Source organism: Staurois parvus, unplaced genomic scaffold (genome assembly GCF_062004578.1).
Source record: "Staurois parvus isolate SC_StPar_1 unplaced genomic scaffold, SC_StPar_1.0 ptg001167l, whole genome shotgun sequence".
Taxonomy (NCBI): domain Eukaryota; kingdom Metazoa; phylum Chordata; class Amphibia; order Anura; family Ranidae; genus Staurois; species Staurois parvus.
In genome coordinates this window covers 377194-397500 of record NW_028318963.1, presented here as the reverse complement: position 1 = coordinate 397500, position 20307 = coordinate 377194, and the positions used below count along the sequence as shown (strand labels likewise).

General features: G+C 43.4%; 1 protein-coding gene across 6 annotated transcripts in view; it reads left to right on the top strand.

Moving 5' to 3' along the window:
* The window catches only part of FGGY (FGGY carbohydrate kinase domain containing), a 401559-nt gene that overhangs the window by 218021 nt on the left and 163231 nt on the right, over positions 1–20307 (top strand). For all 6 annotated transcript variants that reach the window (XM_089659582.1, XM_089659583.1, XM_089659587.1 and 3 more), the window contains one exon: positions 835–938. In XM_089659582.1, coding sequence (XP_089515708.1) covers positions 835–938 — 104 coding nt within the window. The remainder of the gene's footprint in view (positions 1–834; positions 939–20307) is intronic.

The window sequence follows — 20307 nt, the reverse complement described above, 5'->3', positions numbered from 1 at the left end:
TGGGACCTCTTTCCTCCTGCCGGTGACCCCTCCAGCAATATATAGATCAATATAGAGGGATTAGGACCTCCTTCCTCCTGCCGGTGATCCCTCCAGTGTATAAAGATCTATATAGAGGAATCGGGACCTCCTTCCTCCTGCCGGTGACCCCTCTAGTGATATATAGATCAATATAGAGGGATTAGGACCCCCTTCCTCCTGCCGGTGACCCCTCTAGTGATATAATGATCTATATAGAGGAATCGGGACCTCCTTCCTCCTGATGGTGATCCCTCTAGTGACATAAAGATCTATATAGAGGAATCGGGACCTCCTTCCTCCTGATGGTGACCCCTCTAGTGACATAAAGATCTATAGAGAGGAATCTGGACCTCCTTCCTACTGATGGTGACCCCTCTAGTGATATAAAGATCTATATAGAGGAATTAGGACCTCCTTCCTCCTGATGGTGACCCTCTCTAATGACATAAAGATCTATAGAGAGGAATCAGGACCTCCTCATATAAAGATCTATATAGAGGAATCAGGACCTCTTGATAGTGATCCCTCTAGTGATATCTAAAGATAATTTTGCATTACATAGAGAAGCACAGAGACCCAGTTATAACATCATGATATATAATAACATGAAAAGGTTTCATTTTAAGATGTCCTGTTGATAAGGGGGACAATGTAGGAACCAGGGAGCGCAATGAGCAGACTAAACTCCAGCATTAATGGTGGACACATGACACAGTTGGCGTGTTCAGCTGCTTTCCCATGTTCTCATGTGCTTGGCCTGTGTGTTGCGCAGTTCTGATCCTTCTTCCTGTTTTGTTTCTTTCTCTCGATAAGGAGTCGTCGGCGCAGATGTGACGGGACACCATCTCCCCTGTGAAAAGGAGCCAATCACGTCGCGGCTGGCCCTGATCTGTGGAACGTCGTCTTGTCACATGGCGGTCAGTATGGCAGATATCTCCTGGGTGTCATGGTGTCCTCCTCCTGTCCTCAGATCACCTCCCAGTCCGGGTTCATGAATTGCGCTGTGTGTGTGTCTGAGGTCACCGCGGCCGCACTCAACGCTGTCTTCACGTCAACGGCCCGTGAAATTCTCTGGTTTTTATTTACGTCTCATCTCTATTAATATCTGGACCGGGCACGACATAGAGAGACTCCAGACATCCCTACGTGACTCGGGGATTTCAGGGGATTTTAGGAAGCAGTAATAAGAAAATAAAACTTTTTAAAAGGAACGCTAATGGGGGCCATAGATGGGTCAAAAATCGGCCGATTTTCACACCGTTAGTGGGTTAATTGGTCAGCCGTTTTTGGGCTTTTTGCACATTTTTTTTATCGGGCATGTTGGAAAATTCATGACCGATTTTGACGATCGGCCGATTTTCCCGGCAATGATGGGCAAATTGGCCGATCGTTTTACCGATAAAAAATGAGCCATGACCTGCAAGAAGAAGAAGGAGAAGAGGAAAAAGAAGAAGGAGAAGAAGAGGAAAAGAGGAAAAAGAAGAAGGAGAAGAAGAGGAAAAGAGGAAAAAGAAGAAGGAGAAGAGGAAAAGAGGAAAAAGAAGTAGAAGAGGAAAAAGAAGTAGAAGAGGAAAAAGAAGTAGAAGAGGAAAAATAAGAAGAAGGGGAAAAAGAAGAAGAAGGGGAAAAAGAAGAAGAAGGGGAAAAAGAAGAAGAAGAAGAGGAAAAAGAAGAAGAGGAAAAAGAAGAGGAAAAAGAAGATGAAGAAGAGGAAAAAGAAGATGAAGAAGAGGAAAAAGAAGATGAAGAAGAGGAAAAAGAAGATGAAGAAGAGGAAAAAGAAAAAGAAGAAGAAGAAAAAGAAGAAGAAAAAGAAGAAGAATTCCAGTCCGCTATTATATTTTATATGAAGTCTTGCGGTTGCAACAATGTATCTATTTGTATCCGAATAAAACCATCTGTATCCAAAATGGATACACATAGATACATTGTTGCAACCGCAAGACTTCATATCAAATATAATAGCGGAGCTCTCTGCAAGGGACAGAAGTAATTATGGGGTTAAATGCCGGCCATAGACGGGACGAAAATCGTCCGATTTTTTTACCGTTGATGGTAACATCGGCCAATCGAACGACCGATTTTTATTTTTTTCTAAAAAACGGCCGGTTTTCGACCCGTCTATGGCCTGCTTAAAGCGGTATTAAACCCCAAACCGAAAATGTCACATATTGCAGCTTACCAATGCTTAGATGTGGTGGCTGCATTTGTTTTATTTTTTTAGGCTTCTTTCCCATCTGTTTTCACCTGGTGATCTGGCCAGTAACACACCCTAGGTATTACCCCAGGTTTACACCCAAGCATTTTCCGCAGTGTTTTGCAGAAACGCACAGCAGTCCATTTAGCATGATTTCCTATGGGACGCGTTCCTATCTCCGCGTTTTCACCCGCTGCGTTTTTTGCAAAGGGTCAGGGACTTTTTTGAACGCAAAAAGTTGAATTTTTTTGGTTCGACAGACTTCAATGGAGACGCTGCAGAAAAGCGTGTAGTGCATTTTTGCTGCGTTTTTAATGCATTTTGCATTTTAAATCTGCCTAGCAACAAGAAAAAAAAAGGAAAACCGCGGGTGCAAAAACGCAAAACTGCATAGGTGTGAACCTAGACGCTGCAGAAAAGCGTGTAGTGCGTTTTTGCTGCATTTGTGCTGCATTTTGCATTTTAAATCTGCCTAGCAACAAGAAAAAAAAATGCAGGTGCACAAACGCAAAACTGCAAAACACAATGCAGAAACGGGTCAAACGCAAACTGCATAGGTGTGAACCTAGATTTAAACACACTAACCCTCGGTTCACACCTAAGCGTTTTCTGAAGCGTTTTGCAGAAACACATTACAGTCCATTTAGCATGATTTCCTATGGGAAACGTTCACATGTCCGCGTTTTCACCCGCTGCGTTTTTTGGAAAGGGTCGGGGACTTTTTTGAATGCAAAAGTTTAATTTTTTGGGTTCTACAGACTTCAATGGAGACGCTGCAGAAAAGCATGTAGTGCGTTTTTGCTGCGTTTTTGCTGCATTTCGCATTTTAAATCTGCCTAGCAACAAGAACAAAAAAAGGAAAAACGCAGGTGCAAAAACGCAAAACTGCAAAACACAATGCAGAAACGGGTCAAACGCAAACTGCATAGGTGTGAACCTAGACGCTGCAGAAAAGCATGTAGTGCATTTTTGCTGCATTTTTTATGCATTTTGCATTTTAAATCTGCCTAGCAACAAGAAAAAAAAGGAAAACCGCAGGTGCAAAAACACAATACTGTAAAACACAATGTGCATTTTTTATGCATTTCGTAGTCCATTTAGCATGATTTCCTATGTGACAGGTTCCCAACTCCGCGTTTTCACCCACTGCGTTTTTTGAATGCAAAAAAATGCATTTTTTTGGTTCTACAGACTTCAATGGAGACGCTGCAGAAAAACATGTAGTGCGTTTTTGCTGCTTTTTTGATGCATTTCGCGTTTTAAATCTGCCTAGCAACAAGAATAAAAAATGCAGGTGCAAAAACGCAAAACTGCAAAACACAATGCAGAAACGGGTCAAATGGAAACAGCATAGGTGTGAACCTAGACGCTGCAGCGTGTAGTGCTTTTTTGATGCACTTCGCGTTTTAAATCTGCCTAGCAACAAGAAAAAAAACACAGATGCAAAAACGCAAAACACAATGCAGAAACAGGTCAAATGCAAACTGCATAGGTGTGAGCCTAGGCCATAGACGGGTCGAAAACCGTCCGTTTAAAAAAAAAAAAAAAAAAATCGGTTGTTCGATTGGCCGGTGTTACCACCAACGGTAAAAAAATCAGCCGATTTTCATCCTGTCTACGGCCGGCATTTAACCCCATAATTACTTCTGTCCCTTGCAGAGAGCTCCGCTATTATATTTGACATCAATGTATCCATTTGTATCCACTTGTATCCATTTCGGATACAGATGTTTTTATTCGGATACAAATAGATACATTGTTGCAACCGCAAGACTTTTCATGTCAAATATAATAGCGGACTGGAATTCTTCTTCTTTTTTTTCTTCTTTTGCTTCTTTTTTTTTCTTTTTCTTCTTCTTTTTTTCTCCTTTTTTTCTTTTTTTTCTTTTTCTTTTTTTTTTCTGCTTCCTTTTTTCTTCTTTTTTTTTCTTTTCTTCTTTTTTTTCCCTCTTCTTTTTCTTTTTTTCTTCTTTTTCTTTTCCTTCTTTTATTTTTTCTTTTTCTTCTTCTTTTTCCTCTTCTTCATTTTCTCTTTTTTTCTTCTTTTTTTTCCTCTTCTTTTTCTTCTTTTTCCTTCTTTTTCTTCTTTTTGCAGGTCACGGCTCATGCGCAGATTTTTTTATCGGTAAACCGATCGGCCGATTTGCCCATCATTGTCGGGAAAATTGGCCGATTGTCAAAATTGGCCGCTAATTTTCCAACATGCCCAATAAAAAAAATGTGCAAAAAGCCTGAAAAACGGCCGACCAATTAACCCACTAACAGTGCGAAAATCGGCCGATTTTCAACCAGTCTTTGGCCCCCATTACACCCCATTCACACTTGTGCGACTTGTCATGCCACTTTGGACATCAAAGTCACATGACAAGTCGTACCCCATGTTTTCCAATGATAACCATATATATATGTGCGACTTCAAAGTCGTTCATGCATCACTTTGGTTCGACTTTCATGCAGCTTGAAGGCCGTTGATTTCAAAGTTATACCTCAAAAGTTGCATGAAAGTCATACCTGATTTTTTTTCCATGCAACAGTGGCTCCGACTTTGCAGAGGGACAACAAGTTGCATCCATCCAAAGTTGCGTCAAATTGTTCGCCAAAGTTCTGTGCAGGAAAAATGCAGCCTGTTCTACTTTTTCTCCTGGAACTGCAAGCACTGATGTGAACTATGACATTGACAACCATATCACCTACTTTCTGTGCGTTTTGGATGCAGAAAAAAAAATCACACAGAGGGCCAGTTCACACTATAGAAACGCAGTCCAAATGTGTTCTGGATGCGTTTCTGAAGTGTGGTTTTTATGCATTTTTGCCGCGTTCCGGTGCACTTTCCCATTAATTCTTTCCCCTCTCTTTGTCTTTGATTTAAATAGGGACATGTGCATTCCAATTCATTTTTGGTGCAATCTGGTGCGTTTATGATGTGTTTTACCGCGTTCCAGTACAGTTCTGTGCAGGAAAAATGCGACCTGTTCTACTTTTTTTTTCCTGCATCCGGAACGCACTGGAACTGCAAGCACTGATGTGAACTATAACACTGACAACCATATCACCTACTTTCTGTGCGTTTTGGACTCAAGCAACTCAAACGCATGGAGTGTGAACTGGCTCTTAATGACACTTTAAGGATGTAAATATGATAACTGGAACTTTATTTGGACAATTTAACCCTTTAGTTGGCTTTTTGCAAAACTTTTCAGCATCGTTTAATACTTTTGTAGCTTTTAGCAGAAACCGCATGAAAATTGCGCTTTAAAATCGTGAGTGGGAACACCGCTGTGTGAGGTCTAAATGGGGCCTTAATAATGTGGGTTCAATGACACTTTAAGGACATAAATCTGATAACTGGAACTTTATTTGAACAATTTAACCCTTTATTTGGCTGTTCGCAGAACTTTTTCAGCATCATTTAATACTTTTGTAGCTTTTAGCAGGTTAACAATGTGAAAATCGCCGTTTAAAATCGCGAGTGGGATTGCTCATTCCCACTGCGTGAGGTCTAAATGAGGCCTTAATAATGTGGGTTCAATGACACCTTAGAGACATAAATATAACTGGAACTTTATTTGAACAATTTATCCCTTTATTTGACTTTGTAGCTTTTAGCAAAAATCATGTGAAAATCGCACTTTAAAATCGCGAGTGAGAACACCCATTTCCTCTGCATGAGGTCCAAATGGGGCCTTAACGATGTGGGTTTAATGACACTTTAAAGGACGTAAATATGATAATTGGGACTTTATTTGAATAATTTAACCCTTAATTGGCTTTTCGCAGAACTTTTCAGCATCATTTAATATTTTGTAGCTTTTAGTGGGAAAACAATGTGAAAATTGCACTTTAAAATCGTGAGTGGAAACGCTCAATCCCACTGTGTGAGGTATAAATGGGGCCTTAATGATGTGGGTTTAATGTCACCTTAAGGACATAAGTATGATAACTGGAACGTTATTTGGACAATTTAACCCTTTAATTGGCGTTTTGCAGAACTTTTCAGCATCATTTAATACTTTTGTAGCTTTTAGCGGGTTAACAATGTGAAAATCGCCATTTAAAATCGTGAGTGGGAACGCTCATTCCCGCTGTTTGAGGTCTAAATGGGGCCTTAACGATGTGGGTTTAATGACACCCTAAGGACGTAAATATGATAACCGGAACTTTATTTGGACAATTTAACCCTTTATTTGGCTTTTTACAAAACATTTCAGTATTGCTTAATACTTTTGTAGCTTTTAGCAGAAATCATGTGAAAATCGCACTTTAAAATCGCGAGTGAGAACACCCATTTCCTCTGCATGAGGTCCAAATGGGGCTTTAACTATGTGGGTTTAATGGCACTTTAAAGGATGTAAATATGATAACTGGAACTTTATTTGGACAATTTAACCCTTTAATTGGCTTTTCGCAGAACTTTTCAGCATCATTTAATACTTTTGTAGCTTTTAGCAGAAATCATGTGAAAATTGCACTTTAAAATCGTGAGTGGGATCGCTCATTCACGCTTTTTGAGGTCTAAATGGGGCCTTAACAATGTGGGTTTAATGACAAAGGGTTAAATTGTTCAAATAAAGTTCCAATTATCATATTTACGTCCTTTAAAGTGCCATTAAACCCACATCATTAAGGCCTCATTTAGACCTCAAACAGCGGGAATGGGTGTTCTCACTTGCGATTTTAAAGTGCGATTTTCACAGGATTTCTGCTAAAAGCTACAAAGTCAGTATTAAGCCAAATAAAGGGTTAAATTGTCCAAATAAAGTTCCAGTTATCATATTTACGTCCTTAGGGTGTCATTAAACCCACATTATTAAGGTCCCATTTAGACCTCACGCAGCGGGAATGAGTGCTCCCACTCACGATTTTAAAGTGCGATTTTCACGTTGTTTTCCGGCTAAATCATGAGTGGGAACACCCGGTTCCGCTGCATGAGGTCTAAATGGGGCCTTAATAATGTGGGTTTAAAGGACGTAAATATGATAACTGGAACTTTATTTGGACAATTTAACAATTTAATTGGCTTTTTACAAAACATTTCAGTATTGTTTAATACTTTTGTAGCTTTTAGCGGAATACATGTGAAAATTGCGCTTTAAAATCGCGAGTGAGAATGTTCATTCCCGCTGTGTGAGGTATAAATGGGGCCTTAATGATGTGGGTTTAATGACACCTTAAGGACATAAGTATGATAACTGGAACGTTATTTGGACAATTTAACCCTTTAATTGGCATTTTGCAGAACTTTTCAGCATCATTTAATACTTTTGTAGCTTTTAGCGGGTTAACAATGTGAAAATCGCCATTTAAAATCGTGAGTGGGAACGCTCATTCCTGCTGCGTGAGGTCTAAATGGGGCCTTAACTATGTGGGTTTAATGACACTTGAAGGATGTAAATATAATAAAAAGGAGCTTTATCTGGACAATTTAACCCTTTATTTGGCTTAATACTGACTTTGTAGCTTTTAGCAGAAATCATGTGAAAATCGCACTTTAAAATCCCGAGTGGGAGCGCCTTCCCCGCTGCATGAGGTCTAAATGGGGCCTTAATAATGTGGGCTCAATGACACCTTAAGGATGTAAGTATGATAACTGGAACTTTATTTGAACAATTTAACCCTATAATTGGCTTTTCGCAGAACTTTTCAGCATCATTTAAAACTTTTGCAGCTTTTAGCGGGAAAACAATGTGAAAATCACTGTTTAAAATCACGAGTGAGAATTCTCATTCCCGCTGTGAGGTCTAAATGGGGCCTTAATGATGTGGGTTTAATGACACCTTAAGGACGTAAATATGATAACTGGAACTTTATTTGAACAATTTAACCCTATAATTGGCTTTTCGTAGAACTTTTCAGCATCATTTAAAACTTTTGTAGCTTTTAGTGGGAAAACAACGTGAAAATCGCCGTTTAAAATTGCAAGTGAGAACACTCATTCCCGCTGTTTGAGGTCTAAATGGGGCCTTAACGATGTGGGTTTAATGACACCTTAAGGATGTAAATATGATAACCGGAACTTTATTTGGACAATTTAACCCTTTATTTGGCTTAATACTGACTTTGTAGCTTTTAGCAGAAATCGTGTGAAAATCGCACTTTAAAATCGCAAGTGGGAACACCCGGTTCCGCTGCGTAAGGTCTAAATGGGGACTTAATAATGTGGGTTCAATGACACCATAAGGAAGTAAATATGATAACTGGAACTTTATTTGAACAATTTAACCCTTTATTTGGCTTTTCGGAGAACTTTTCAGCATCTTTTAATACTTTTGTAGCTTTTAGTGGGAAAACAATGTGAAAATCGCCATTTAAAATTGCAAGCGGGAATGCACATTCCCCCTGTGTGAGGTCTGAATGGGGCCTTAACGATGTGGGTTTAATGACACCTTAATGATGTAAATATGATAACCGGAACTTTATTTGGACAATTTAACTCTTTATTTGGCTTAATACTGACTTTATAGCTTTTAGCAGAAATCATGTGAAAATCGCACTTTAAAATCCCGAGTGGGAACACCCAGTTCCGCTGCATGAGGTCTAAATGGGGCCTTAACGATGTGGGTTTAATGACACCTTAAGGATGTAAATATGATAACCGGAACTTTATTTGGACAATTTAACCCTTTATTTGACTTAATACTGACTTTCTAGCTTTTAGCGGACTCCAATGTAAGGTATCCCGCATCATCAGCGTAAGAATGTTTTTGGAGCGGCCTCTCCAGGCTCCGATCCATACGATCTCCAGGCAGCTGTCAGACAATGTTTGCAGGCAGCAAGTGCAGCAATCTGCGCGATGGCGCGACGGCGCGCCGCTGACTTTGACATTTCCCGCACGTCGTAGGTGTCGGAGTTTTTGTATATATTTGTCTTGTTTGGCCCGGGGAAAGAAGACCGCTTGTTCTGGAATCTACTCGCTAGACATGACCGAGACTCGCAGAAGCGTGACTTCTAATGCTTTGCTAATTGTAATTGCCGGTATTACATCCATCAAAACCGGGATTTGGTCTTGGCCATGCGGAACGGGCCGCCATTGGCTCCCAGCGGCCGGCTATTTGTGCAGGGCCTATTAATAGGCTGTAACATAACCTATAGATTCCACAATTCAGACACCATCACCGCGACCATCTGGGGCTATACGTTGATTAGGCGACGTGAAAAGATCCCTGTTCCCGGCGAGACGGATGTTTGGCCAATGTCTGAGTTTGGGGGGGAGAATGGCGGCTTTTCCCAGCGATGATGTTTATTTCAACAGTCTACTGTATATAATCCAAGCACTTCAGCTCTCCGACCGGAACACCCCTTATGGCCCAGAGACGGGTTTACATTTCCACGACGGTCAGCAATCACTTGATCAATACTTACAATAACAGAGCGGTTACATTATATATATATATCTGAGTATATGTCGGGTTTCCTTGGAGACAAAATTGGATTCGTAGTTTTACTGTAAATAAAAAATATAAATTATAGTCTGTAATTTTGGTGTTTCTAGTACAAAGCGTGCAAAGTCACTTGCAAATGAAAAAAGGGGATTTAAAAAAAAAAAAAAAATTATTTCAAATTTGCTCATTTTTTTGTGCCGACGAGGGAAAAAAAATATAACAAATAGAATCGTAAAAAAAAAGTAAATATTAATGGGATTAACCACTTGCCCTCCAGAGGATTCCCCCCCCCCCCTTCCTGACCAGGCTATTTTTTTGCGATATGACACTGCGTTATTTTAACTGACAATTGCGCGGTCATGCAACACTGCACCCATAACAAAGCAGTTACATTATATATATATATCTGAGTATATGTCGGGTTTCCTTGGAGACAAAATTGGATTCGTAGTTTTACTGTAAATAAAAAATATAAATTATAGTCTGTAATTTTGTCCTGTTTAAAAATGACTAAAATGGTGTTTCTAGTACAAAGCGTGCAAAGTCACTTGCAAATAAAAAAAAAAAGGGGGATTTTAAAAAAAAAAAAAATTATTTCAAATTTGCTATTTCTTTTGTGCTGATGAGGGAAAAAAAATATAACAAATAAAATCGTAAAAAAAAGTAAATATTAATGGGATTAACCACTTGCCCTCCAGAGGATTCCCACCCCCCCCCTTCCTGACCAGGCTAATATTTTGCAATATGGCACTGTGTTATTTTAACTGACAATTGCGCGGTCATGCAACACTGCACCCATAACAAAGCAGTTACATTATATATCTCTGAGTATATGTCGGGTTTCCTTGGAGACAAAATTGTATTCGTAGTTTTACTGTAAATAAAAAATATAAATTATAGTCTGTAATTGTGTCCTGTTTAAAAATGACTAAAATGGTGTTTCTAGTACAAAGCGTGCAGTCACTTGCAAATGAAAAAAGGGGATTTAAAAAAAAAAAAAAATGTATTTCAAATTTGCAATTTTTTTTGTGCCGATGAAGGAAAAAAAATATAACAAATAAAATCGTAAAAAAAAAAAGTAAATATTAATGGGATTAACCACTTGCCCTCCAGAGGATTCCCCCCCCCCTTCCTGACCAGGCTATTTTTTTGCGATATGGCACTGCGTTATTTTAACTGACAATTGTGCGGTCATGCAACACTGCACCCATAACAAAGCAGTTACATTATATATATATATATATCTGACTATATGTCGGGTTTTTTGGAGACAAAATTAGATTAGTAGTTTTAATGTAAATAAAAAATATAAATTATAGTCTGTAATTGTGTCCTGTTTAAAAATGACTAAAATGGTGTTTCTAGTACAAAGCGTGCAGTCACTTGCAAATGAAAAAAGGGGATTTTTTTTAATTCTTATTTCAAATTTGCTAATTTTTTTGTGCCGATGGGGAAAAAAAAATGACAAATTAAAAACTAAAAAAAAAATGTGTTTCTAGTACAAAGTGCCCTGATTATCTGTGCAGCCCCAACAGTGCCCATCAGTGCTGACAATTAATGCCAATCAGGGTCCATCAGTGCTGACAAACAGTGCTCAGCAGTGCTGCCAATCTGTGCCAATCAGTGCTGCCTGTCAGTGCCCATCAGTGCTGCCAATATGTGCCCATCAGTGCTGCCAATCTGTGCCAATCAGTGCTGCTAGTCAGTGCCCATTAGTGCTGCCAATCTGTGCCCATCAGTGCTGCCAATCTGTGCCCATCAGTGCTGCCAGTCAGTGCCCATCAGTGCTGACAGACAGTGCTCAGCAGTGCTGCCAATATGTGCCCATCAGTACTGTCAGTTAATGGCCATCAGTGCTGTCATTCAGTGCCCATCAGTGGTTCCAGTCAATGCCCATCAGTGCTGCCAGTCAGTGCCCATCAATGCCTCCTATCAGTGCCCTTCAATCCTGCCTATTTGTTCCCTTTCAGTGCTGCCTATTAGTGCCCATCTGTGCTGCCTAATCAGTGCCTCTTCATCATTGCCCACCAGTGCCACTTAATCAATGCCTCCTCATCAGTGCCACCTCATCAGTGCCCATCAGTGCTGCCTATCAGTGCCACCTCATCAGTGCCCATCAGTACAGCCTCATCCACAAACTTCAGTGAAGGAGAAAAATTACTTGTTTGCAAAATTATTTTATAATAGAGACTAATGGGGTTTTTTGGGGGGTTTTTTCCCCCAAAAGTTTCTGTATATTTTGTTTGTTAAGCAAAAAATAAACCGCCCAGTGGTGATTAAATACCATCAAAAGAAATCTCTCTTTGTGTGAAAAAAATAATAACAATGTCATATGGGTACAGTGTTGCATGACCGCGCAATTGTCATTCAAAGCGCCACAGCTCTGAAAGCTGAGCATTGGCCTGGGCAGGAAGTACCCGGTAGGCAAGGGGTTAAAATAAAGAACCGGGGAAATAAATTCATTAAAGCGTATTGAGTTTGAAAAGCCGCAGCGCAAATATCATGTCACATCATATCAATGTCACATAAAAATATGCAACACCCGCCATTTTATTCTGTAGGGCCTCCGCTTTAAAAAAAAATGTATCATGTTTGGGGTTCTGAGTTGTTTTCTAGCAAAAAAATAAATTATATTTACACATAGGGGAGGAATGCCGGAATTGTCCCGGACCGGAAGTGGCTAAAATTGATGCTTGCGCTACGTTTTGCGCATTCCTGCATGTTCAGCAGGCCATTGAAATGAATGGACTACCCACAACGCACTGCGTGTGAACGCGCCAAAAATTACACGCACTTGTACGCACCTTTGTGGAGTAAATGAGCCACTAGTTGCCTGTAGGGATATTGCAGCTTGATGCAGGTTCATTGAAACAATCATTTCCGTTCACTTTCCTATGAATACAATGAAATGACTATTTATTTATTTCAGGTACTTATATAGCGCAATCAATTTACGCAGCTTTTACATATATATTGTACATTCACATCAGTCCCTAACCCTCAAGGGGCGTACAATCTAAGGTCCCTAACTCACATTCATACATTTACAATTTAGACAGGATCCAATTCACCAACCAGCATGTCTTTGGAGTGTGGAAGGAAACCGGAGTACCTGGAGGAAACCCACGCAGGCACAGGGAGAACATGCAAACTCCAGGCAGGTGGTGCCGTGGTTGAGATTCAAACCAATGACCCTAGTGGTACCAGGCATGGGAGGAAGCCTGGGTACCCGGAGAAAACCCACGCAAACACAAGGAGAACATGCAAACTCCAGGCTAGTGGTGCCATGGTTGGGACTTGAACCAATGACCGTAGTGGTGCCAGGCATGGGAGGAAACCGGGATAACCAGAGGAAAACCACCCAAACACAGGAAGAACATGCAAACTCCAGGCAGGTGGTGCCGTGGTTGGGACTTGAACCCATGACCCTAGTGGTGCCAGGCACGGGAGGAAACTGGAGTACCCGAAGGAAACCCGCACAGGGAGAACATGCACACTCCAGGCAGGTGGTACCGTGGTTGAGATTCAAACCAATGACCCTAGTGGTACCAGGCATGGGAGGAAGCCTGGGTACCCAGAGAAAACCCACGCAAACACAAGGAGAACATGCAAACTCCAGGCTAGTGGTGCCGTGGTTGGGACTTGAACCAATGACCCTAGTGGTGCCAGGCACGGGAGGAAACCGGGGTACCCAAAGGAAACCCACACAGGCACAGGGAGAACATGCAAACTCCAGGTAGGTGGTACCATGGTTGGGATTTGAACCAATGACCCTAGTGGTGCCAGGCATGGTAGGAAACCGGGGTACCCAAAGGAAACCCATGCAAACACAGGGACAACATGCAAACTCCAGGCGGGTGGTGCCGTGGTTGGGACTTGAACCAATGACCCTAGTGGTGCCAGGCACAGGAGGAAGCCAGGGTACCCGGAGGAAACCCACGCAAACTGCATTCAGGTGGTGCCGTGGTTGGCATTCGAACTGATGACCCTAGTGGTGCCAGGCATGGGAGGAAACCAGGGTACTCAGAGGAAACCCAAGCAACCACAGGGAGAACATGCAAACTCCAGGTGGGTGGTGCCGTGGTTGGGACTTGATCCGTTGACCCTAGTGGTGCCAGGCACGGGTGGAAACTGGAGCACACAGAGGAAACCCACGCAGGCACAGGGAGAACATGCAAACTCCAGGCAGGTGGTGCCGTGGTTGGAATTCGAACCAATGACCCCAGTACTGCCAGGCGGAAGTGCTAACCATTTAGCCGCTGTGCTGCCCAGTTTCCCTCTCAGCCCAATTCAGTCCATTTTCTCCTCTACTTTTGATTGTTTCTCATTTTACCGTCACTCCTTGACGCGTTTTATTCTGGCCTGGCTGTCGGGGTTAATAGCGATACGTCTGTTCTTGATTTGACGCAGAAGATTGGACCTTGCGCCTGTACCGGCGGACGCAAACCGCGCTGTGTGCCAGCTCATTGCCAACATGTTGGCGGTAATTGGGGAACAAGGGGGGGGGGGATATTGGGTGGCACAAAAAAAGAGTGAATGTATTTGGCTTGGCCTACACATCGGGGTCTCGGCCAAAATACAGTCTGCTGGTTTACAAGGACATAACTTGCCTATGATGTATAGAGGATGGATTGACTTCTTGCATGGAGGGTAAGGGAAGGGTGGCAGGAGGTGTGGCCCTCCCCCTCCCTCCCCCCCCCCCTTGTGCGCCCCCCCTTCTGTGCGTTAACAAATAATAGAGATGGTAAACGGGTATAAACTGTGATCACTGAGGCTCCGTTCCCACTGATGTGACTGTCATGCGACTTTGAACACATAAAATGGCACGACAAGTCGCAGCACATTGACTTCAATGGCACCGTTTCCAATCTATGCAACTTAAAGCCGCAGCAACTTTGAAAGAGTTCCTGCGCTGTTCCTACTTTGATGCGACTTGAGTGCCAGAGAGTGTAAAGTCGCGCTCTAAAATCACACTAGTGGGAACACAGCGGGATCTAAACCCAATCTCTAAAAGTTTTTAACTTTTGCTGGCCAGCATGACACAAATGTTGCAAGGCAAGTCGCAGCCCATTGATTTCAATGGCGCCCGTTTCCAATCGATGCAGCTTAAAACCGCAGCGACTTTGAAAATGTTCCTGCGCTGACATGTGCACATGGGCTTTAATGACGACGGCCCTCCGTTCTGTGCTGAGGGGGCGCTCACTCGCTCGCTTCTAGCATCCAACGACAGGAGAAGTAGCGCAGTGATGAGCCCATTTCCTGGTTACTTTGCTCTCTCCTCCTATCAGCCTTTCGTAGTCCTTGCATTGAAGCATCTCCTGATGGCTGATAGACATGTGCAGAACGAAAAAAAAAAATGTTCGTTTCAGATTGATTTGTTACTAATTTTGTTTCATTGCATTTGTTAAATTTAGATGATTCCTTTTTGGAATTTGTTTTGTGTGGTTTCATTTTGTTTACTCATTTTTGAAAGGATTCAAACTTTTGAAAGTATCCAAAATATTGAATCAACCCAAATTCATTGTAAAGAAAGCAGGTTAAGAAATGGGCGGGTGTCGCATCCTTACCAACCACGACTCAGCTGCTGTCAGCGGGAATCCCTGCTGACAGCAGAATGGAAACAATGCCGACTTTAAAAATAAAAAAATTTAAAAAACAATGTGGGGGTCCCCCCATCCCCCCAATCCACCAATTCCCTCAATCCACCAATTCCCCCAATCCACCAATCCCCCAATCCACCAATCCCCCCAATCCACCAATTCCCCCTAATCCACCAATTCCCCCAATCCACCAATTCCCCCAATATCCTAATCCACCAATCCCCCCAATCCACCAATTCCCTCAATCCACCAATTCCCCCAATCCACCAATCCCCCAATCCACCAATCCCCCCCAATCCACCAATTCCCCCTAATCCACCAATTCCCCCAATCCACCAATCCCCCCAGTCCTCCAATCCACTAATTTCCCCAATCCCCTAATCCACCAGTCCACCAATCCACCAATTCCACCAGTCCACCAATCCCCCTAATCCCCCAATCCACCAATTTTACCAAATCCCCCAATCCACCAATTCCCCCAATCCACCAATCCCCCCAGTCCTCCAATCCACTAATTTCCCTAATCCCCTAATCCACCAATTCCCCCAAACCACCAGTCCACCAATCCACCAATCCCCCTAATCCCCCAATCCACCAATTTTACCAAATCCCCCAATCCACCAATTCCCCCAATCCACCAATCCCCCCAGTCCTCCAATCCACTAATTTCCCTAATCCCCTAATCCACCAATTCCCCCAAACCACCAGTCCACCAATCTACCAATCCCCCTAATCCCCCAATCCACCAATTTTACCAAATCCCCCAATCCACCAATTCCCCCAACCCATACCAGGCCATTTTTAATGCTACTCCAAATATACTAAACAAACTCCGGAATTCTGAAAATATTTTCGGAAATACGAAATTCGTTTTGTATCCTATGTATTCGTGATGTATATTCAGAATAGCTGGAGGTTAACCCCTTCCCACCTAATGGTAAAACAAAGGTAATGCCTAAGCACAATTTTGCAACTTTGATACGTGTTACTAAAGCCGTCCATCTCATCACAACTGCTTTGTACATCCAGGTGGATTATACCGCCTTTTTCAGGAGGAAATGGGCTTTCATTTGGTGGTAAATTGTAAAGGAGATCTGCTGATTTTATTTTTATTATCAAAGGAAAACTGGCCCAACATAGTAAAAAAAACCAAAAAACTTTTTTTCTTTTTTTTTCTTTAACTTAGATGTATATTTTGTGCTACTACCAGAACCTGCCACCAATGAACAACCCAACATAAATTCTCCTGCTCCTGATGATTGCAGCGATACCACATACACTATATTGCCATAAGTATTGGTCGGCCTGCCTTTCCATGCACATGACCTTTACTGGCCTCCCAGTCTTAGTCCGTAGGGTTCAATATTGAGTTGGCCCCGCCCTTTGCAGCTATAACAGCTTCAACTCTTCTGGGAAGGCCGTCCACAAGGTTTAGGAGGGTGTCTATGGGAAGGTTGGACCATTCTTCCAGAAGCACATTTGTCAGGTCAGGCACTGATGTCGGGGGAGGAGGCCTGGCTCGCAGTCTCTGCTCTAATTCATCCCAAAGGTGTTCTATGGAGTTGAGGTCAGGACTCTGTGCAGGACAGTCAAGTTCCTCCACCCCAAACTGGCTCCTCCATGTCTTTATGGACCTTGCTTGGTGCACTGGTGGGCAGTCATGTTGGAACAGGAAGGGGTCATCCCCAAACTCTTCCCACAAAGTTGGGAGCATGAAATTGTCCAAAATGTCTTGGTATGCTGAGTAAGAGTACCTTCACTGACATAAGGGGGCCAAGCCCACCCCCTGAAAAACAACCCCACACCATAATCCCCCCTCCACCAAACTTTACACTTGGCACAATGCAGTCAGGCAAGTACCGTTCTCCTGGCAACCGCCAAACCCAGACATGTCCGTCGGATTGCCAGACAGAGAAGCGTGATTGGTCACTCCAGAGAACACGTCTCCACTGCTCTAGAGTCCAGTGGCGGCGTGCTTTACACCACGGCATCCAACGCTTTGCATTGCACTTGGTGATGGAAGGCTTGGATGCAGCTGCTCGGCCATGGAAACCCATTCCATGAAGCTCTCTACACACTGTTGTTGGGCTCATCTGAAGGCCACACCAAGTTTGGAGGTCTTTAGCTATTGACTCTGCAGACAGTTGGTGACTTCTGCGCACTGTGCGCTTCAGCATGCGCTGACTCCGCCCTGTCATGTGATGTGGCCTACCACTTAGTGGCTGAGTTGCTGTTGTTCCCAGTTGCTTCCACTTTGTTATAATCCCACTAACAGTTGAGCGTGGAATATTTAGTAGCCAGGAAATGTCACGGATGGACTTATTGCCCAGGTGGCCACCAATCACGGGACCACGCTTGGAGTCACTGAGCTCCTGAGAGCGACCCATTCTTTCACCAATGTTTGTAGAAGCAGTCTGCATGCCTAGGGGCTTGATTGTATACACCTGTGTCCATGGAGGGGATTGGAACACCTGAATCACATGATTGGGAGGGGATTGGAACACCTGAATCACATGATCTGGAGGGCGGGGACAATACTTTGGGCAATATAGTGTAGCTTCCTGAAAACATCCCAGCACTCTGCCTCAATACTCCTCTCCATAGCCCTCAGTCCTGATGCAAGCAGTGGGCCGGCTCTTGGGAGGAGTTAAGCAAATATCAAATTATGGGATGTCCGTCTGGAGGAGGGGGTGTTCCATACTTGCGCTGGGTAACAACCACACGTGATGCTGAGCTTCCATAATTGAAAGAATTGGAATCCAATGAATGAAAGGGGTAGAGCCAGGGAAGTCAGGATGGGGAAGAAAGAGCTAGATGATGCTGGATGTCCTCCAGCCAGAAAATGAGGCGGAGCTCTATCTGACTTTCTGCAGCTTCTAATGCACATTGTGAGAAGCTCACAGTGTGCAGTGAAATCAAAGTAATCCGTTTCAGTCCAGGACAGGAGCCGCTACAACTGTGCAAGACTGAAGGGAAGGCCGGAGTCCCCCTTTAAATGGTGAAATAACACAGATGAGCCCAGGAGACACATCTGGTTTTTCCTCTGTTTTCGGGAGAGGTGTCACCATAACACCTGTACACGCTGTGGCGACTCTGGGCAGGGAAAAAGAGAAATGATTTTTAACGATTATTTTTCTTTGAGCTCGGCGCAGTTAATCAACATTTAATCAGCAGGTAATCACCGCTCGGTTATTCTTTCCCAGGGACCATAAAGACGGGGAGGAGACAAATTAACGTTCCCTGTTTTAATGCGGCGGCTCAGCTTGCGGTCGGGCCGGTGTTAGGAGCGCTTTATATTTTAGCAGGTAAAGCGAGTTCCCATGGCGGAGCACAGAGGGACCTTTGTGTCTGCGGGGAGGGTGGGGGCTGTGTGAAGTCTCGCTCCACTTTGTTGTGGTTTGGGGCGAATAAAAACAGCCAGTTGTCAGGAGAAATGTCGGGAACATTAAGCAGAGGGGAGTACGCTGCTGCAGACTTGAGTTTTGCAATCTGAGGCGGTGGCAGAACTACAAGTCCCAGCATGTAGAAGCTTCTAGCCTTTCTAAGCCTACTAGGCTTTTCAATAGGTTTATGGGGTGTATTTGTAAAAACATTGCAGCTCCATTCGCCCAGCGAAAGTTAATGTACATTCATTCTGTGTGAATGGGAAAAAAACAAATGTTATTAGACCATTTCCAGTGCTAGTTGAATGTTTTTCATTCATTTAAAATGGAAAATACCACATTTGACCATTAGATGGTGCTAAGCAGATCTTTATTTTTTTTTCTCAGAGAATAGGTGCAAGAACTCCTCCCTTCTGAGTCACCCCTTGTCTCCTCCCCCTACCCACTTCCGAGCACCGTTCCTTGGTTGCACCCCCTACCTTCCTCCCAGTACTGCCCCTTTTAAAGAATACAGAAGCAAGTATCATTATGTTGGGGTAAGTAATTTAAGTAAGTACAGAATTTGGTAATGATTACAAGAAGAGCAGTAAAATAGATTCCCTGCAGCAAGCAACAATAGATCCCCCCACAACAATATACCCCGCAGCAACATCAGACCCTCCCCACAGCAATGGACACCCCCCCCCCCCATAACAATATATCCGGCAGCAACAGCAGACAGCAGACCCTCCCAGCAGCAATGGACACCCCCCCCATAACAATATATCCGGCAGCAACAGCAGACAGCAGACCCTCCCAGCAGCAATGGATCCCCCATAAGGGCACTGCCCGAGGGCCCGGGGTCAGTAGGGGGCCCCATGAAATGCCCCTGGTACCTTTTTTATAGGCTTTTTTGAGTGTGGACAAGGACACAGAGGCCCCATGATCCCCTATTGCCCGGGGGCCCCATGAGTTGTAAGTCCGCCCCTGTCTTCAAGCTACCTCCCCGTTCCAATTCCAAAGGAGCGTCACATATCTGTTTGGTCATAGCGTCTACTCAGTCCATATCCTATTCTAGGCCTAGGTGGCAGGAAAGCTTGGTTGCCCCCCAAACACGTTAGGTTTTTTTGTTTGAATTAGGAATAATTGAAGTCATCCTTAGACTTTTCACCTTCTGGTTTGGCACCTGTTATGTCTATGATTTAGAACAGCCATTCTCAACCCGGGTTCCGTGGAGGCCTAGGGTCCCTCCACAGGTGGTGGACAGGGGTTCCTTGAGCCATTGATTTCCGACTTCCTATATGATGGTGGCTCCGTAGTTCCAGGTCCAACACCACTTAGTGGGACCAGCAGCATGACTGCAAGGGTGGGCATTCTTTTCACTTACCACCGCCAATCTAAGCGGCATTTGCCCAATGACCCCCCCAATGGACTAATCTTAGCAGAGGTTCCCTTTGACCTGAAAATTATTTCAAGGGTTCCTGTGGGGTTATAAGGCTGGGAAAGGTTGCTTTACACTGTTTTTTTCCCCAGATGTTCCCAACTACATATCCAGGATCTGAATTTCTGATTCCTCCATCTGGATCAGACAGGCAGCAGCCTTGGATCCGCACCAGGTCCACTCTTATCATGGGTTACTTCCTCCAGGGAGCATGCCCGCCCTTTTGGATTTACAGTAGAATTAATTCTTATTTCTATGATGTCATCAGGAGGAAACATTTCTTCAGTCTCCTCTCCCCCAATGATCA